A 13,507-nucleotide genomic window follows, 5' to 3' on the forward strand; every position below is an offset into this window, starting at 1 on the left:
CATCTTTTTTGCTAGAAGATTCTTCCATCTCGCAGCGTAGACCTTTAGCTACAGACCTTAGACAGTATTTTTGTGAAAATTCTTACGCATGGTGGAGGAAGGAACGCTCTACACACTCAAGTCTACAATGAGTCACATGAACTCCAGTCTTAAATCCGTTGACATCTGCTGCATCTGCCATCTTTTTGGCTAGAAGATTCTTCCATCTCGCAGCGTAGACCTTTAGCTACAGACCTTAGACAGTATTTTTGTGAAAATTCTTACGCATGGTGGAGGAAGGAACGCTCTACACACTCAAGTCTACAATGAGTCACATGAACTCCAGTTTTAAATCCGTTGACATCTGCTGCATCTACCATCTTTTTGGTTAGAAGATTCTTCCATCTTGCAGCGTAGACCTTTAGCTACAGACCTTAGACAGTATTTTTGTGAAAATTTTTACGCATGGTGGAGGAAGGGACGCTCTGGACACTCAAGTCTACAAGGGGTCACATGAACTCCAGTTTTAAATCCGTTGACATCTGCTGCATCTGCCATCTTTTTGGCTAGAAGATTCTTCCATCTTGCAGCGTAGACCTTTAGCTACAGACTTTAGACATTATTTTTGAAAAAAAAAAACGCATGGTGGAAGGACGATGGAGACTGATTAGAAATTTAATATTTAAAAATCGTTTGCACGAATTACAATATTCCACATAACTGTACAAAACATTGACAGCTAAGCTACTAATTTGCGAAGTATACCTGTATGTATGGAGTGATCGCTTTTCTGTAACCTTTATAATTTGGTTGGCTTATAGAAGAATTCCTGATATTTTTTGCAGTTCAATAACTTTCTTTTAAGTCGTAATATAAAGCTGAAATTAACAGGATAGCTTATTCAAGGAACATTTTAATTTGTCCATTGTATGCCATGTTCCCTTGTTTTAAGGGAATTGCGTATTCGGCCACGAAAGTAAGACTGTTAAAATAAATTAAATTTCTTGAAATCTCTCTTTTGCGCAAAGCCACATCATTTATATTTACTGTGGTTATAATGGTGTACCAAGGGTACATGCTACACCTTTTTATTCGATTGTAAGAGTACTGGTTTCAGTAGCGGCGTAAGGGGGGGGCGGTGGGGGCGGTCCGCCCCGGGTGCCAAGCATCAGGGGGTGACACAAGTCGCGCAGATTAGTACTAATTAGCGCATCTGCATGAAAAGTCTGCGGTCTATGTCATGATACGGGGAGGGGGTGCGATTGGGGGGGGGGGTGATCGCCCCGGGTGCCAACCCATGCTACGCCGCCACTGACTGGTTTACTCACAAATCCGTTTTATCTGATTTTCGAAATCATTTAATTACACTGGTGTTTATCATTCAAATCAATGACTAATGCTTGAACTAATTTGGACATATCAAGGTCTATCATTGGTATTTTTTTCAAACTTCTGCGTTGAGCCATTTACGAGATCTGGGACATCACAAAACATTACCCCAGCAAAATTCTGAATAACTTGAGAACCGGAACACGAACAAATTTTGCTATTCGTGGACAAATTACTACGCAACAAAAGCTATCTATCCATGTATTTGGTTCCGGGATAGAACGACTTTCAAAAAAAAATTTTGCCAGGGTAATGTTTCAAACATTACCCCAGCAAAATCTGTTTTTTCCTAATAACTTTAAAACTATAATTTGAACGAATTTTGCTATTAGTGGACAAATTTCTGCTCACGATGGACTAATTATCTGCTATACTCTCGACTCTCTAAAGCACAACATTTATAAAAATTTTGCTGCGGTAATGCACTCTTTCATTTATTATTTAAAAAAAGAAACAACATTTTATGAAACCTAGGCTGCTTCCAAGACTAACAATACAATAACGTGCGGTCTATAAATAAGTACGGGAGCACAAGCTTTAACACTTTTAGCACCACAAAGTATATAATTTAAGAACTTTTCGTCATTCATGAGTACGAGGCGCTTCATAGACATGTTTCATCAAAATCGGTTCAGCCGTTGTCAATGTCATCAGCAGCTCTTCGTCTTATTCTGTGGTTTAACTTTATCTTTTTGCGTTGGGATTTTTTAATCAAATTCAAATTCATTTGGACTGGTAATGAATGGGTTTGAAAGCAAACAAGTAAATAAAAATACATTACATACTTTATTAGTTAAAGTTTTGTTTCTTAACAATTACAGAAAAATAAAGTACATACAAAATTAAAATCTATTACAAAAAGATCTGTACAATCATGAAACTTATAGTTTACAACTGGCACACAAAATATCATTGGAAAAGTCTCAGTTCATTAATTATTATGTACAATTTAATGCTCAGCATTAAAATGAATTTACTATTAAAGTACATTGATAGGCACTAGTAAATTCTTTAGTTGTGACAAATATATTTTCCTACTACATTCTACAACACCAAAATTGCCATTCGTTAATTAATACAATGGCGTCTTTGTGATATTGAACTTTACCACAAAGTTCACATTGAATGTATAGTGGTGTTGTAGAACTTGATTACTTATTTTATAAGTCCGACAATGCCAATATCTTTCAAGTCGTCTTTCTTCTCCAAGATGAGTCCCTTCTCATTTGCTAAATGCAGCACTGACAGTAAGGCTAGTGGCACACTGAGCGACTCTCTCATATGACTGGACAGTTTGTTAGGTAGCCGCGTGTATATGGAGAAGAATGTAGATGGAGAAACATCTTCTATATCGCCTTCTGGAGTCTTCTCTGTCAGCATTTTCCATGTGCATTGCTTTAGTTGTTTCATGTCAACTTTCTTCGCTCGCATCGCGTATGGTATGAAGATTTTCGCCACCTGTAAATACACAATACATTTAGGCTAAGTTGCACCACCTAACTTTGACCGTAACTATAACAATAACCGGATTTTGTATGGTGTAGTTTGACAGATTTTAGACGTTTGTGATAGCTAAAGTAAGATGGTGCAACCCAGCCTTAGTTTTTGTTGCCAAGTCACTATTGACTATTTTTTTTCATCTAGTTTAAATCGTGTCATCCTCGAAGACGCGCCCCACCATTCTTCCGCTAATGTTTGAGAGTTATCGGTACGCGCTAAATTATCCATGAGTGCACACGCACACTACAATAATGACGCTCGGATTGCTCGGATCAAACTCCCCACACCCCCCGCTTATCTCGACCAAAAATTGGTGGGGCGCGTCTTCGTGGATGAAACGATCTATAATTATGGTTTCTATTAGATTCAGTTTGTTAGTTACCTTAGTCGGTGGTTCCAGCATATCACCAAGTTCTTCGGGCTCGGCCGCCTTTACTTGCTCGTGTAAATCGCCCGCAGCTGTCGCGTCTTCGTTGCCCCAGTCATCACCATCCTGAAATAAACACCATATAATTATGTTTGAAATGTTAGTTCACATTTTACCAGAATTTGATCGGCTATACTCTCCGAAGGGACCCCGATCACATCGCCAAACATGATTGGAACCCCCAAGGAAAACGCAAACGTGGTCGCCCCAAGGAAATTAGGCGGCGTAATGTAGCAGACAAGGCGAAGAAAATCGGTAAGACTTGGAGCGAGATCAAACGCGAAGCTCAAGACCGAACGCGATGGAGGACTGTTGACTCTTCTCCATCTAAGGGATATAGGACCTTAAGTCAAAGTATGTATTGTTTAAAATACTTTATCAACATACGCGATGACCCTGTTTTTGCCTGTTGTTGTTTGGGCCGCTCGCACTACTCACAGGCACGTTGTTGGGGCAGTACGAGGCGTCGTTCTCGTTGTCGTAGTCGTAGTCGCGCGCCTCCTCCACACAGGGCTCGGGCTCCGGCTGCTTGCTCCGCTCCAGGTCTCGCTTGCGGAGAAGCATCACGTTGCGGCGCAGGAATAGCTTGCGGAAGTGGGATTCGTCTAGGCCTCTGGAAATGGAAGATATTGAGCTTGTAGAACCAGATTAATGTACAATATTGTGGAAAGAATAAACTATAAGATATTTTTTTCGTGACGCGTGAAACTTGCGAGACCACGCGGTGTTTGGCTTAGAGGTGGGCTGTTATCGTCATGACAATAGCTGCTATATAATAAATTCTACTCACACACACACTTTATTAGAGATTTTTATTGTTTGTTATCTATAGACGTCTTGATGCAAGTCTCATTCAAAGTTGTTTCATGAAGTCAGTGTTTTCTACAGATCATAAACTTTACAGGTTCGTTTTGTCCCACGGGTATTGTCTACAACCGAGCGCTAGACCAGCGTCTAAACAGGACAAAATTGACTCTACTACTTATTTACCTACCTGTCAATAGGCGTCTTGAAGTTAGTCTCGTTCCACGTGTGCCCCGTAGCCAACGTCTTCCTGCTGATCATGATCTTGGCCGGCTGAGCGGGCTCGTACTCGCCTACGGGAGTCCCTCGGCAGTCGAACGCTAGGCCGGCGTTCTGGAAGTCTAGTTGACGTTTCGTCCGCGGAGGCTTCTTGCCTTCTACTGTTAGTCGGCCGCCGGTGGACTGGGTCCGCTCGGATTGTTTTGATGCTGTGAATAATTATGGATTTGATGATCATGGTTGTACAAAATATTTTATTTATAAATACAAGTCACACAACAAAGCTTTGGATCTAATACTTTTAAGTTTTACCAGGTTAAATGTTTTAGTACAACACTTGGATCATAGATAAACTGGCAGTTTTTTGATCTACACAATTTAATGTGGTGATTCCTCTTTGTCAGTCGGCCTAAACTTGATCAAGATAAGGCTCGGTTTTCATTAAGGCGGAGCGGAGAAATGTTTAAATGACCAATCAGATTTCATTCATTATTGGAGAATGAAACGCTCTGCCTTGGTGGAAACCAGGCTTTAGGCAGTGCTGGGGTCCACTATGTTTTATTGATAGTCCTCGATGCATGACTGTAGGATATACATAGTTCGATGTTTTTTCCATCGTCGATAGATTAAGAATCCATCCAGAAGATGAACCAAGACCTCATAAGAGGGCGCTGGATGCAGGCTGCCACCAACCGACCATTGGGGGAGGCCTATGTTCAGCAGTGGACGTCTTATAGCTGAAATTATGATGATGAGACTAGGAGTACTATCGGCCACTAGTGTTAACTATCTATTTCCGTTTTTGCTCTCGCTCTCATCAAATATTGATTCTTTGCGATAGCACGAGACTACATACATGACCGGCAATGGGTAGTTCACACTGTTGCCGATAGTACTCCTAGTCTCATCATCATAATTTCAGCTATAAGACGTCGATGTTGCGGACGACGGCAGTGCCGTCACGGCACGTCAACGTAACCACTGTGGGTTCTTGTGCAGTTGTAATAGGGGCGAGTTTGCAACAAAAATGGGTAACCTGATGTGCTGTCGTGTGTACATATCAGCACGGCGCGGGGTCACTGACCTCTGTTGTTGCGCAGGCGCCAGTGCTTGGGCCCGGCCCAGGCGGCCACGATGGAGCCGCAGTACGGGCCGCATGTCGGTGGTGCGCGGGTCACTGACCTCTGTTGTTGCGCAGGCGCCAGTGCTTGGGCCCGGCCCAGGCGGCCACGATGGAGCCGCAGTACGGGCCGCATGTCGGTGGTGCGCGGGTCACTGACCTCTGTTGTTGCGCAGGCGCCAGTGCTTGGGCCCGGCCCAGGCGGCCACGATGGAGCCGCAGTACGGGCCGCATGTCGGTGGTGCGCGGGTCACTGACCTCTGTTGTTGCGCAGGCGCCAGTGCTTGGGCCCGGCCCAGGCGGCCACGATGGAGCCGCAGTACGGGCCGCATGTCGGTGGTGCGCGGGTCACTGACCTCTGTTGTTGCGCAGGCGCCAGTGCTTGGGCCCGGCCCAGGCGGCCACGATGGAGCCGCAGTACGGGCCGCATGTCGGTGGTGCGCGGGTCACTGACCTCTGTTGTTGCGCAGGCGCCAGTGCGCGGGCCCGGCCCAGGCGGCCACGATGGAGCCGCAGTACGGGCCGCATGTCGGTGGTGCGCGGGTCACTGACCTCTGTTGTTGCGCAGGCGCCAGTGCTTGGGCCCGGCCCAGGCGGCCACGATGGAGCCGCAGTACGGGCCGCATGTCGGTGGTGCGCGGGTCACTGACCTCTGTTGTTGCGCAGGCGCCAGTGCGCGGGCCCGGCCCAGGCGGCCACGATGGAGCCGCAGTAGGAGTACTCGAGCCGCGAGTCGTGCGGCGCGCCGGGCCGCATGTCTGTCAGCCGCGCGGGCGGGCAGGCGGCCACTCGCGGTGCGCACGCGGCTAACGCTGCCTCGGCTTCCTCTTCGCTGTCGATGCCGCCGAGGGGCTCGTCGTCTGTGGAGTAAAATTATATTGAGAGAAGGTGATCTTATTACATTTGTTCCAAGTTAGAGCCCCTATTTTCACTATCGGTTATCCAGCATAGGTGATTATAGTGAACGTATGCCCAGCGCCGCGCGCAAATGATATCGCGACGCACGCATCCCATTGTTGCGGTATCTTTTCTGTGAGTATACTGCTTTAAAGTCGCGGCAGCGCAATACATCGCAGCGTTCCTACAAACTGTTGAACGGACAAACGCTAGTGTAATGGGGACCTAACACAATATGGTAAAAAATCACAGACAGACATATTCTGAGACTAAAGAAATAGAAATTAATTACTATTTAAAAAATTTAGCTGTGCATAATTTGCTATGCCCAAGCTCTGTTCTATTTTTTAACTTCCAACTACATACATTAACTTGAAAAAGACGACAGTATACAGGATTATAGACTCACCATACAAGTCATTGTGAGCTTCATCTTGTGGTATAGGCTCCACCTCGGCATTCACATCAAACGCGAGCGCTTGTTGCGACAAGTTCAATCGGTTCTCCTCCACCCAGTTGGTTACACGGTCACTGCATACAAATAAGAAAAGATACACAAAAACTTCTTATTAAAAATATGGGATTTTAAAAATAAGTATGAACACTGGCAGTCTAAAGGTAACTTAAAAAGTCAAAAAGGTTCAAACAAAAAATGTATAATCAACTTACACATCTTCACTATCAGGGTCCCAGTTGCTTATTGAGAAGCCAGTAAAAGGCTCGCATATCTGATCATTCTCAGTAAATGCTGGCAGCAGCTTCATAGCTAGAGAGATTCGCTCTGTCAATTCCATTTCTTCTGGGACATTCTCTTTGATTGACTCCAGGAAATTTAGGTCAGTTCTGGAAAAAGGATTAATTTGATAAAAACTGTGTAAAAGAGTTTTTTATAAGCCTACTTGTAAAATAAATGTTTTTTTTTTTATTTGACTTAGTTTTAAGGCAGTTTTAATAAATACTTACCTCAAAATTAAAGCCAATGTTTTGTCATGAATTGGTAAAGAAGCATTGAATGCTCGATTCGATGACGTCACATCGCCCGTCGTTGCAGCAAGCCTCTCGAAAAATGGATCTGTAAATGAAAAAGTTTTAAATGAGAATAATAGATTTTTTTTAGATAATGCTTTAAATAAAATACTACATACAAGAAAGTGAAAGGACTGTCTTCTTTTTACAAGAACTATGAGAAAATATTATGTTTACTTCTACCAGGTTCTTATTTCTATTCAACCTTAAACAAATTCTTAGATTAGTGTTAGCCATACCTATACAATCGTTAGAATCAAAATCTCCATTGAACACCTCAGGGTTGGCAGCGATGGCGCCTTTAGATCTCTTTTTCTTCTGCTTCTTGGCGGGAGCGGAGTCGCCATCCACCGCACCTTCGTCTTGCGTGAGTCCGTCGTCGTCTTTTTTACCTCTTTTTGTCTAAAAATTGTTTAAACAAGGTTCAATTTTAATCTAAGTTCATCTTTAACATCTGTGTTCAACATGAAGCAATTGATAAATGAGCAATCTTTTCAGTCCATCGTACTTTTAGACTACATCTAAAGTGAAGATGTAACAGTTAATAAAAGTGAGGTTTACTTCTATATGATGTCAAATGTACAATTTTAGACTACCCATCTCTGCACCAAGCATATTCTCGTATCTCAGTGGCCTCATGGCCTGTGTGTGTTAGTTACTATGTAATAAAAAATATAAGTATAGTCGGACAAAAATTAACTTGACATTTTCTTACCTGAGCAGCTTTGCTCAATCCACCAGCCATTTTCAGCACATCGTAGTGCACAGCGTCTACCCTAAAAGAGTAGATCCTCGCCGAAGCGTCCACTACCGTGGAAGCTGTCTGAAGGTTTTCCATGCGGGAGTCATGCCGTCGTAACATCGAAGTCATAAAGTCTATCAGTTGTAGATTCCATGCATTGTCTTTGTTTATTTTCTAGAAAAGAAAAGGTAATAAGTTATTATGGTGCATCACTGATAGAAGTTTAAAGAATAAAACAAAGAATTTCATTTTTTTGGAAAGATTTTTGATGGAAGTTTTATTAATTTTACTTGTTAAATAATTTGATATTGTAGATGTTTCTATGATGTTTCTCCTTCCTCTCTTAATCCTTTATATTAATCAGTCCGTCTTGTAAAGTGATAGCAACCTACTACATGTCCGAACATAGTTTGAATAAACTTTTGAAAACAGTGCCATAAACTTACATTCTCCGCATACAGCTTGAGGCATCCCTGGAAGTGTTCCTTCTGTGGAGACGAGGACATGGTGTCCCGTCCACGCCGGGGAGATGCCTGCGGTGTGGACGTCGCCACCGCCCGCTCCGATGCCACCAGGGATGAACGCTCAGCATCATCATCGTTTTGATCCTGAAGGAATCGTAACAATTAAGAAAACTGTGGACATCAATTTTAATGATCTTTAACCCAACTGGAAACCAGCATAACTAACCAGTAACTAAGTAAGCGATGATAAGCAGATCCTAATTTTAGTAAGTACTAGTAAGTAAGTGTAAGTAAGCATTTATTTGCTGCACACAAAGTCACATACATAGTTTAACAAGATTACACAATTCAATATTTAACATGCACATTCAAAATAAAAAACAAAATAAATAACAATGAAAAATGAAATAATGTGAGCAGAGTTGCGGCAGCAAAAGGTCTCCGTCTCAGCAAATGTCACAAGCTAATGCCTGGACGCTGACTTTCAGACAGCGGCCGACGAAAGTGGAGAGCGGCGGTAATCATTTAAATCAAATTACAAAATTATTGGGCAGCACAGAGATGTTTAAATCTTTCTAAAATTAACACTGATATGCATGTAATAAACATGATCCATCTAGAACCCTTTGCTTACAATGCAGATGTATTCAGATTTCAGACTGTCTGCTGTAGTCGTTTATGGTCGAATCATTTTATAATTTTATAACCAAAACTCTTTTTGATTTGGTAATATTAATATCATAAAATAGTTATAGCATTGACCAAAGGTTCAATTAAAATTAAGCATAGCTGGGCACCGTTAATCAAATAGTTAACTTCGTTAATCGTTAAACCGTTACTAAAAAAATTAACTTCGTTAAACGTTAAAACGTTACATTTCGGAAGATTTAACGCAAGTTAACGTTAATCGTTAATGCGTTAACACGTGATAATAAAACGAAAAAAATAATTGTATGCAAGGTTCAAATATGTAATTTCGAAAGATTGTATTGCGCATGGAATATAGTCCTCTTTTATGTTTGCGCTACAAGCTTTCGAATTTATTTAAACCTTGCATAAGTAGGTACAATTATTTTTTTCGTTTTAGTAGAACTGCCTTTCAGAATAAAAACTATTTTTTTTATTATAATTTTACTATACACTTTTTAGTTGTATCTCAACTCAATCTCAGAGCCTTGGTACAATTACTATACAATTTAGCACCAAAGTGCTCGAAAAGGCAAATCCAACAAACCCAAACTCGATAAGTTTCCACCGTTTCGTTTAGGAATTCCTATGGCCACCTCCTGACTCCATCATCTGGACCCTGGACATCATCTAGTACTAAAGTGCTCGAAAAGACAAATCCAACGAACCCAAATTCGATGCGATTCCGCCGTTTCATTTAGGAGTTTCTATGACCACCTCCTGACTCCATCATCAGACCAGCTCAATGGTACCATACCATTGCATTGTCATCGTACTTACATGAGTAGGTATACCAAATTTCAGCTCAATCGGTTGAGGAGAACTGGTCTTAAAATTAGTTGTAAATAAACAAAAAACATTGCATTTTTTATATCGTTGCGTTAGTGATCTGATTACAAAAACTGTTGTTTTGGGTTCTAGAAGTTCTGGAAGCCCGAACGTACTTGTCAGAATGCGTTTTTCAGCGTGCCTGCTGTATCTTTTTGGTAAATAGTAGGTACTGGATTAACGATTAACGGACTTAGGATAATTTAACGGAAGTTAACGAGTCCGTTAACATTTTTTAAAGTTAACTTAAAAGTTAATCCGTTAATAGAAATGTTAACTTCGTTAATTAACGATTAACGGATTAACGAGTTAATGCCCAGCTATGAAATTAAGTTATGTACTTATTTGGTTACTAAAGCCTAGGTTCAGATACACAGTCAACAATAAACAGTTTTGGTGATTTAGTAAACAAACCTGCTAGGAATATGAATCAGAAGCTTCTTAATTACCTCAACTCTTGCTGCTACACGGCTCTGCGGTATGAGACTCCGTCGTCGGATAGAACTGTTGGCGCTCCCGCCACTGCTGCTGAGTCTTGGGAATCCAGCTCGCGAACTTATTGGAGTCTCCAACACCATTGTAACATTGATATACAAAACTGTACAGTGTATTAACACTTGCACTTTTAAATGAATTCGTTTGTAGATAATATGAAATGAAAAATAATATTTTCGATGAAATTGAAATTCAAACGACCGTTGGCTTTTTTTTTTTGACAGCTTCATGTGTCAAGTCAAAAATCGTTTTTTTTTTCCTTTTGTAGGAAAAGGCAAGGGCTTTATGATATACAGCCAAGTCTTCGGTTTTATTTTAATAAAGGACTATGCACACTTAACAGGTGCGAAGGAATAGAGATCTTCTTCTTTTTTTATGTTAGCAATACACATCGAGGCCGACTTGATTTGTGCCATTTCGTGAGTTTGTGAGTGAGACGAGTTCATGACGAGTTACAAAATGGGACCAAGTGGGATGGAACTTGGGTTAATTATATGATATCACTTGATATCATGAAGGATGATAGATGATAATGATGATAGGCTGTTTTCAGGGTTATTATTTGTATGGAGATAGATACATCGCTCCGTGAACCGTGAACGGATTCGATAGTTGTGCCCGAATTTAAATTCTATGAAGAATCGGCCAAATCGAAACGGCGTAGTGTGCGCACTCCCATACATGCCCATACTGATCAACTGCCCGACTAAACTATCGGCCAGTGTTGCCAGTCGGGTCTAGTCAGAAATTACCAGAAATATAAAAAAAAGTAACCTTTTTGAATCAAAAGTAACCTTCTCACGGGGGGGGGGGGGGGGGGGGGTGCGGAGCGATGATTGTGTAAGGTTGTTCATGGATGGAAAATGAATACAATTGATCATCATCTAAATTCGAAAAGTGACCAGTCGTATAAAAACGTTTCATGGATTTGCGTTTTATTATCGAAAAACATTCGCTAAAACTCATTTTTTTTAAATGCACTTTATGACATAAATTTTTTGTCACTATTAATATTTTTTACTGAATAACCTGTAAAGTTAATTCTACAATTTCTGAAAAATCACCTAAAAGTAACCTTTTCATTAGTGTAACCTAAAAGTAACCACAGCAGTTCAAAAGTAACCTAAAAGGTTACAAAAGTAACCTTCTGGCAACACTGCTATCGGCCGACGAAAAATCAACGGTGTGCGCCTACTCTAAATAATGATGAAGTATTATTTTAGATGATAATGTCTCCCTTTCGCGCCACAGTTTTGACACAGTAGTTTTTACTTTTCATTTTAATTTTATGGGCCCTGGCCTGAAATAAATGAATTTTATTTTATTTATTTTACTTCATAGGACTTCTTGATAGAATTTGATACTGATGTTGCACTATTTTGTTTCATTTGCATACACTTATATGTTAGTTCACGACATTGTTCACGAACACTTAATGATTAATTAGTAATCGACCATTAACCGCCTCTGTGGTCTAGTGGTAAGACCACCTGCTTCAGACGCAGAGGTCCCGGGTTCGATTCCAAGAGGGGGCAGATTTTTCTGTTCGGTTTGGTTGGTGGTAGGGCTTGTTCTAAGTCCGCCTGGCTAGCTACCACCATCTTACCTAAGTCTGTCGCCATAACAGCAATGTTAACAGCATTGTTGTGTTCCGGCAGTTAGAGGTAAGATAGCCAGTTCCTCCGTGGTTGAGGATTCCGGGTGAAGCTCGCTTCCACCTTCGGCCTGATCGTCACTTACCATCAGGTGAGATACAGGTCAAGAGCTTCCTCGTTGTGGATAAAAAAAAAAAAAAAAAAAAAAACATTATTATTTTATTAGTCGGCTAAACACAAATAATTTGAGAAAATAAAACAAAACTGGTAAAGTTGAGGCACGGTTGAGGCTTTACTTTCGCGCCAAAAATCAAATTTGACATTCATCATAAACAAAAACATTTTTGTAAATCTTTGCTGAAAGGTAAGCAAAGGAATATAAACGTAAGTACAAAATATTGTCTCTGGTTATCCAATATCGCTTTATATCGCGTCATGTTTTGTTTGTTTTTACATTAAATTTTATTTATCATATTTAATTATGGTAAAACTAATCAAAAAATCATTGTAATTGTAAATAATTGAAGATATTTATTTTATTTCACAGATAAACTATGTTAAAAAATCATAGATGTCGCCACTTTGTATAGGCTTCCGCTGCTGCCATCTCATTTTGGCCAGCTGTTTGTAAACGCCGCGCTTGTTGCCAACTTCCCGTCAGTCATTTTGTTCGGTGGCTGATATTTCACGGTCGACGATATCGGGAAAAATCTTTGTCATCGGTGGATTATTTTTAAAGTGACACTATGAGTTCTGGAATGCCTGAATTAGGCTCCAAGATAAGCCTAATATCGAAAGCAGATATTCGGTACGAAGGGAGACTTTTTACCGTTGATCCTCAGGAATGTACCATCGCTTTGGCTAGCGGTAAGTTGACAAATGGATTCTTATAGCAGTAATTTACATCCCCATAGCACCTTTACTGGTACTTAATTTACGTTCAATACCTGTATTTCTTGCGTCTGTAAAGAAACATATCTTTTCCATTGTATTTGACCGCCACTTTGACAGGTAAGTCTTCCCTCCTAGAATACAAATCTAATCTTTGTTTATTGTTTGTAGGATTATTTAGTCTAATTGTTTTACATTTGCCGTTCTCGAAACTGCTACGTTCGTTTTTTCGTACGTGGCACGTTGTTTGCATTCTACCCTCAATAAATTGTTAAGCCTTAGAAAGTGACCGGAGTTTCACATTGATGACGTTGATATCTGCTACATTCCTGTAAACAATTACTACGCTCCTATTTCAGAATGGCAATGCAACAGTTGTCTGCAGAAATTCATTATTTCATGACTAAATTATCATAGTTTACACTTGCAATGCCTACCTGACAC

At 40.8% G+C, this 13,507-nt stretch overlaps 2 protein-coding genes across 2 annotated transcripts in view; one reads left to right on the forward strand and one right to left on the reverse strand.

Annotated features, from left to right (window-relative positions):
• Nucleotides 1-2,484: 2,484 nt before the first annotated feature.
• Nucleotides 2,485-10,778, reverse strand: LOC135077206 (condensin complex subunit 2). Its single transcript, XM_063971751.1, has 12 exons — nucleotides 10,532-10,778; nucleotides 8,550-8,711; nucleotides 8,077-8,277; nucleotides 7,601-7,763; nucleotides 7,299-7,407; nucleotides 7,005-7,178; nucleotides 6,745-6,866; nucleotides 6,089-6,298; nucleotides 4,290-4,527; nucleotides 3,734-3,908; nucleotides 3,251-3,361; nucleotides 2,485-2,826 (listed from the first exon to the last, which is right to left on the reverse strand). The coding sequence occupies exons 1-12, from the start codon at nucleotides 10,658-10,660 to the stop codon at nucleotides 2,524-2,526; spliced, it is 2,097 nt and encodes a 698-aa protein (XP_063827821.1). The 5' UTR covers nucleotides 10,661-10,778; the 3' UTR covers nucleotides 2,485-2,523.
• Nucleotides 10,779-12,816: 2,038 nt separating this feature from the next.
• The window catches only part of LOC135077332 (protein LSM14 homolog B-A), a 28,511-nt gene continuing 27,820 nt past the window's right edge, over nucleotides 12,817-13,507 (forward strand). The window contains exon 1 of the mRNA XM_063971859.1: nucleotides 12,817-13,039. Within this exon, the coding sequence (XP_063827929.1) occupies nucleotides 12,919-13,039 (121 nt within the window). The 5' untranslated portion in view covers nucleotides 12,817-12,918. The remainder of the gene's footprint in view (nucleotides 13,040-13,507) is intronic.

This window comes from Ostrinia nubilalis, chromosome 13 (genome assembly GCF_963855985.1).
Source record: "Ostrinia nubilalis chromosome 13, ilOstNubi1.1, whole genome shotgun sequence".
Classification (NCBI taxonomy): Eukaryota; Metazoa; Arthropoda; class Insecta; order Lepidoptera; family Crambidae; genus Ostrinia; species Ostrinia nubilalis.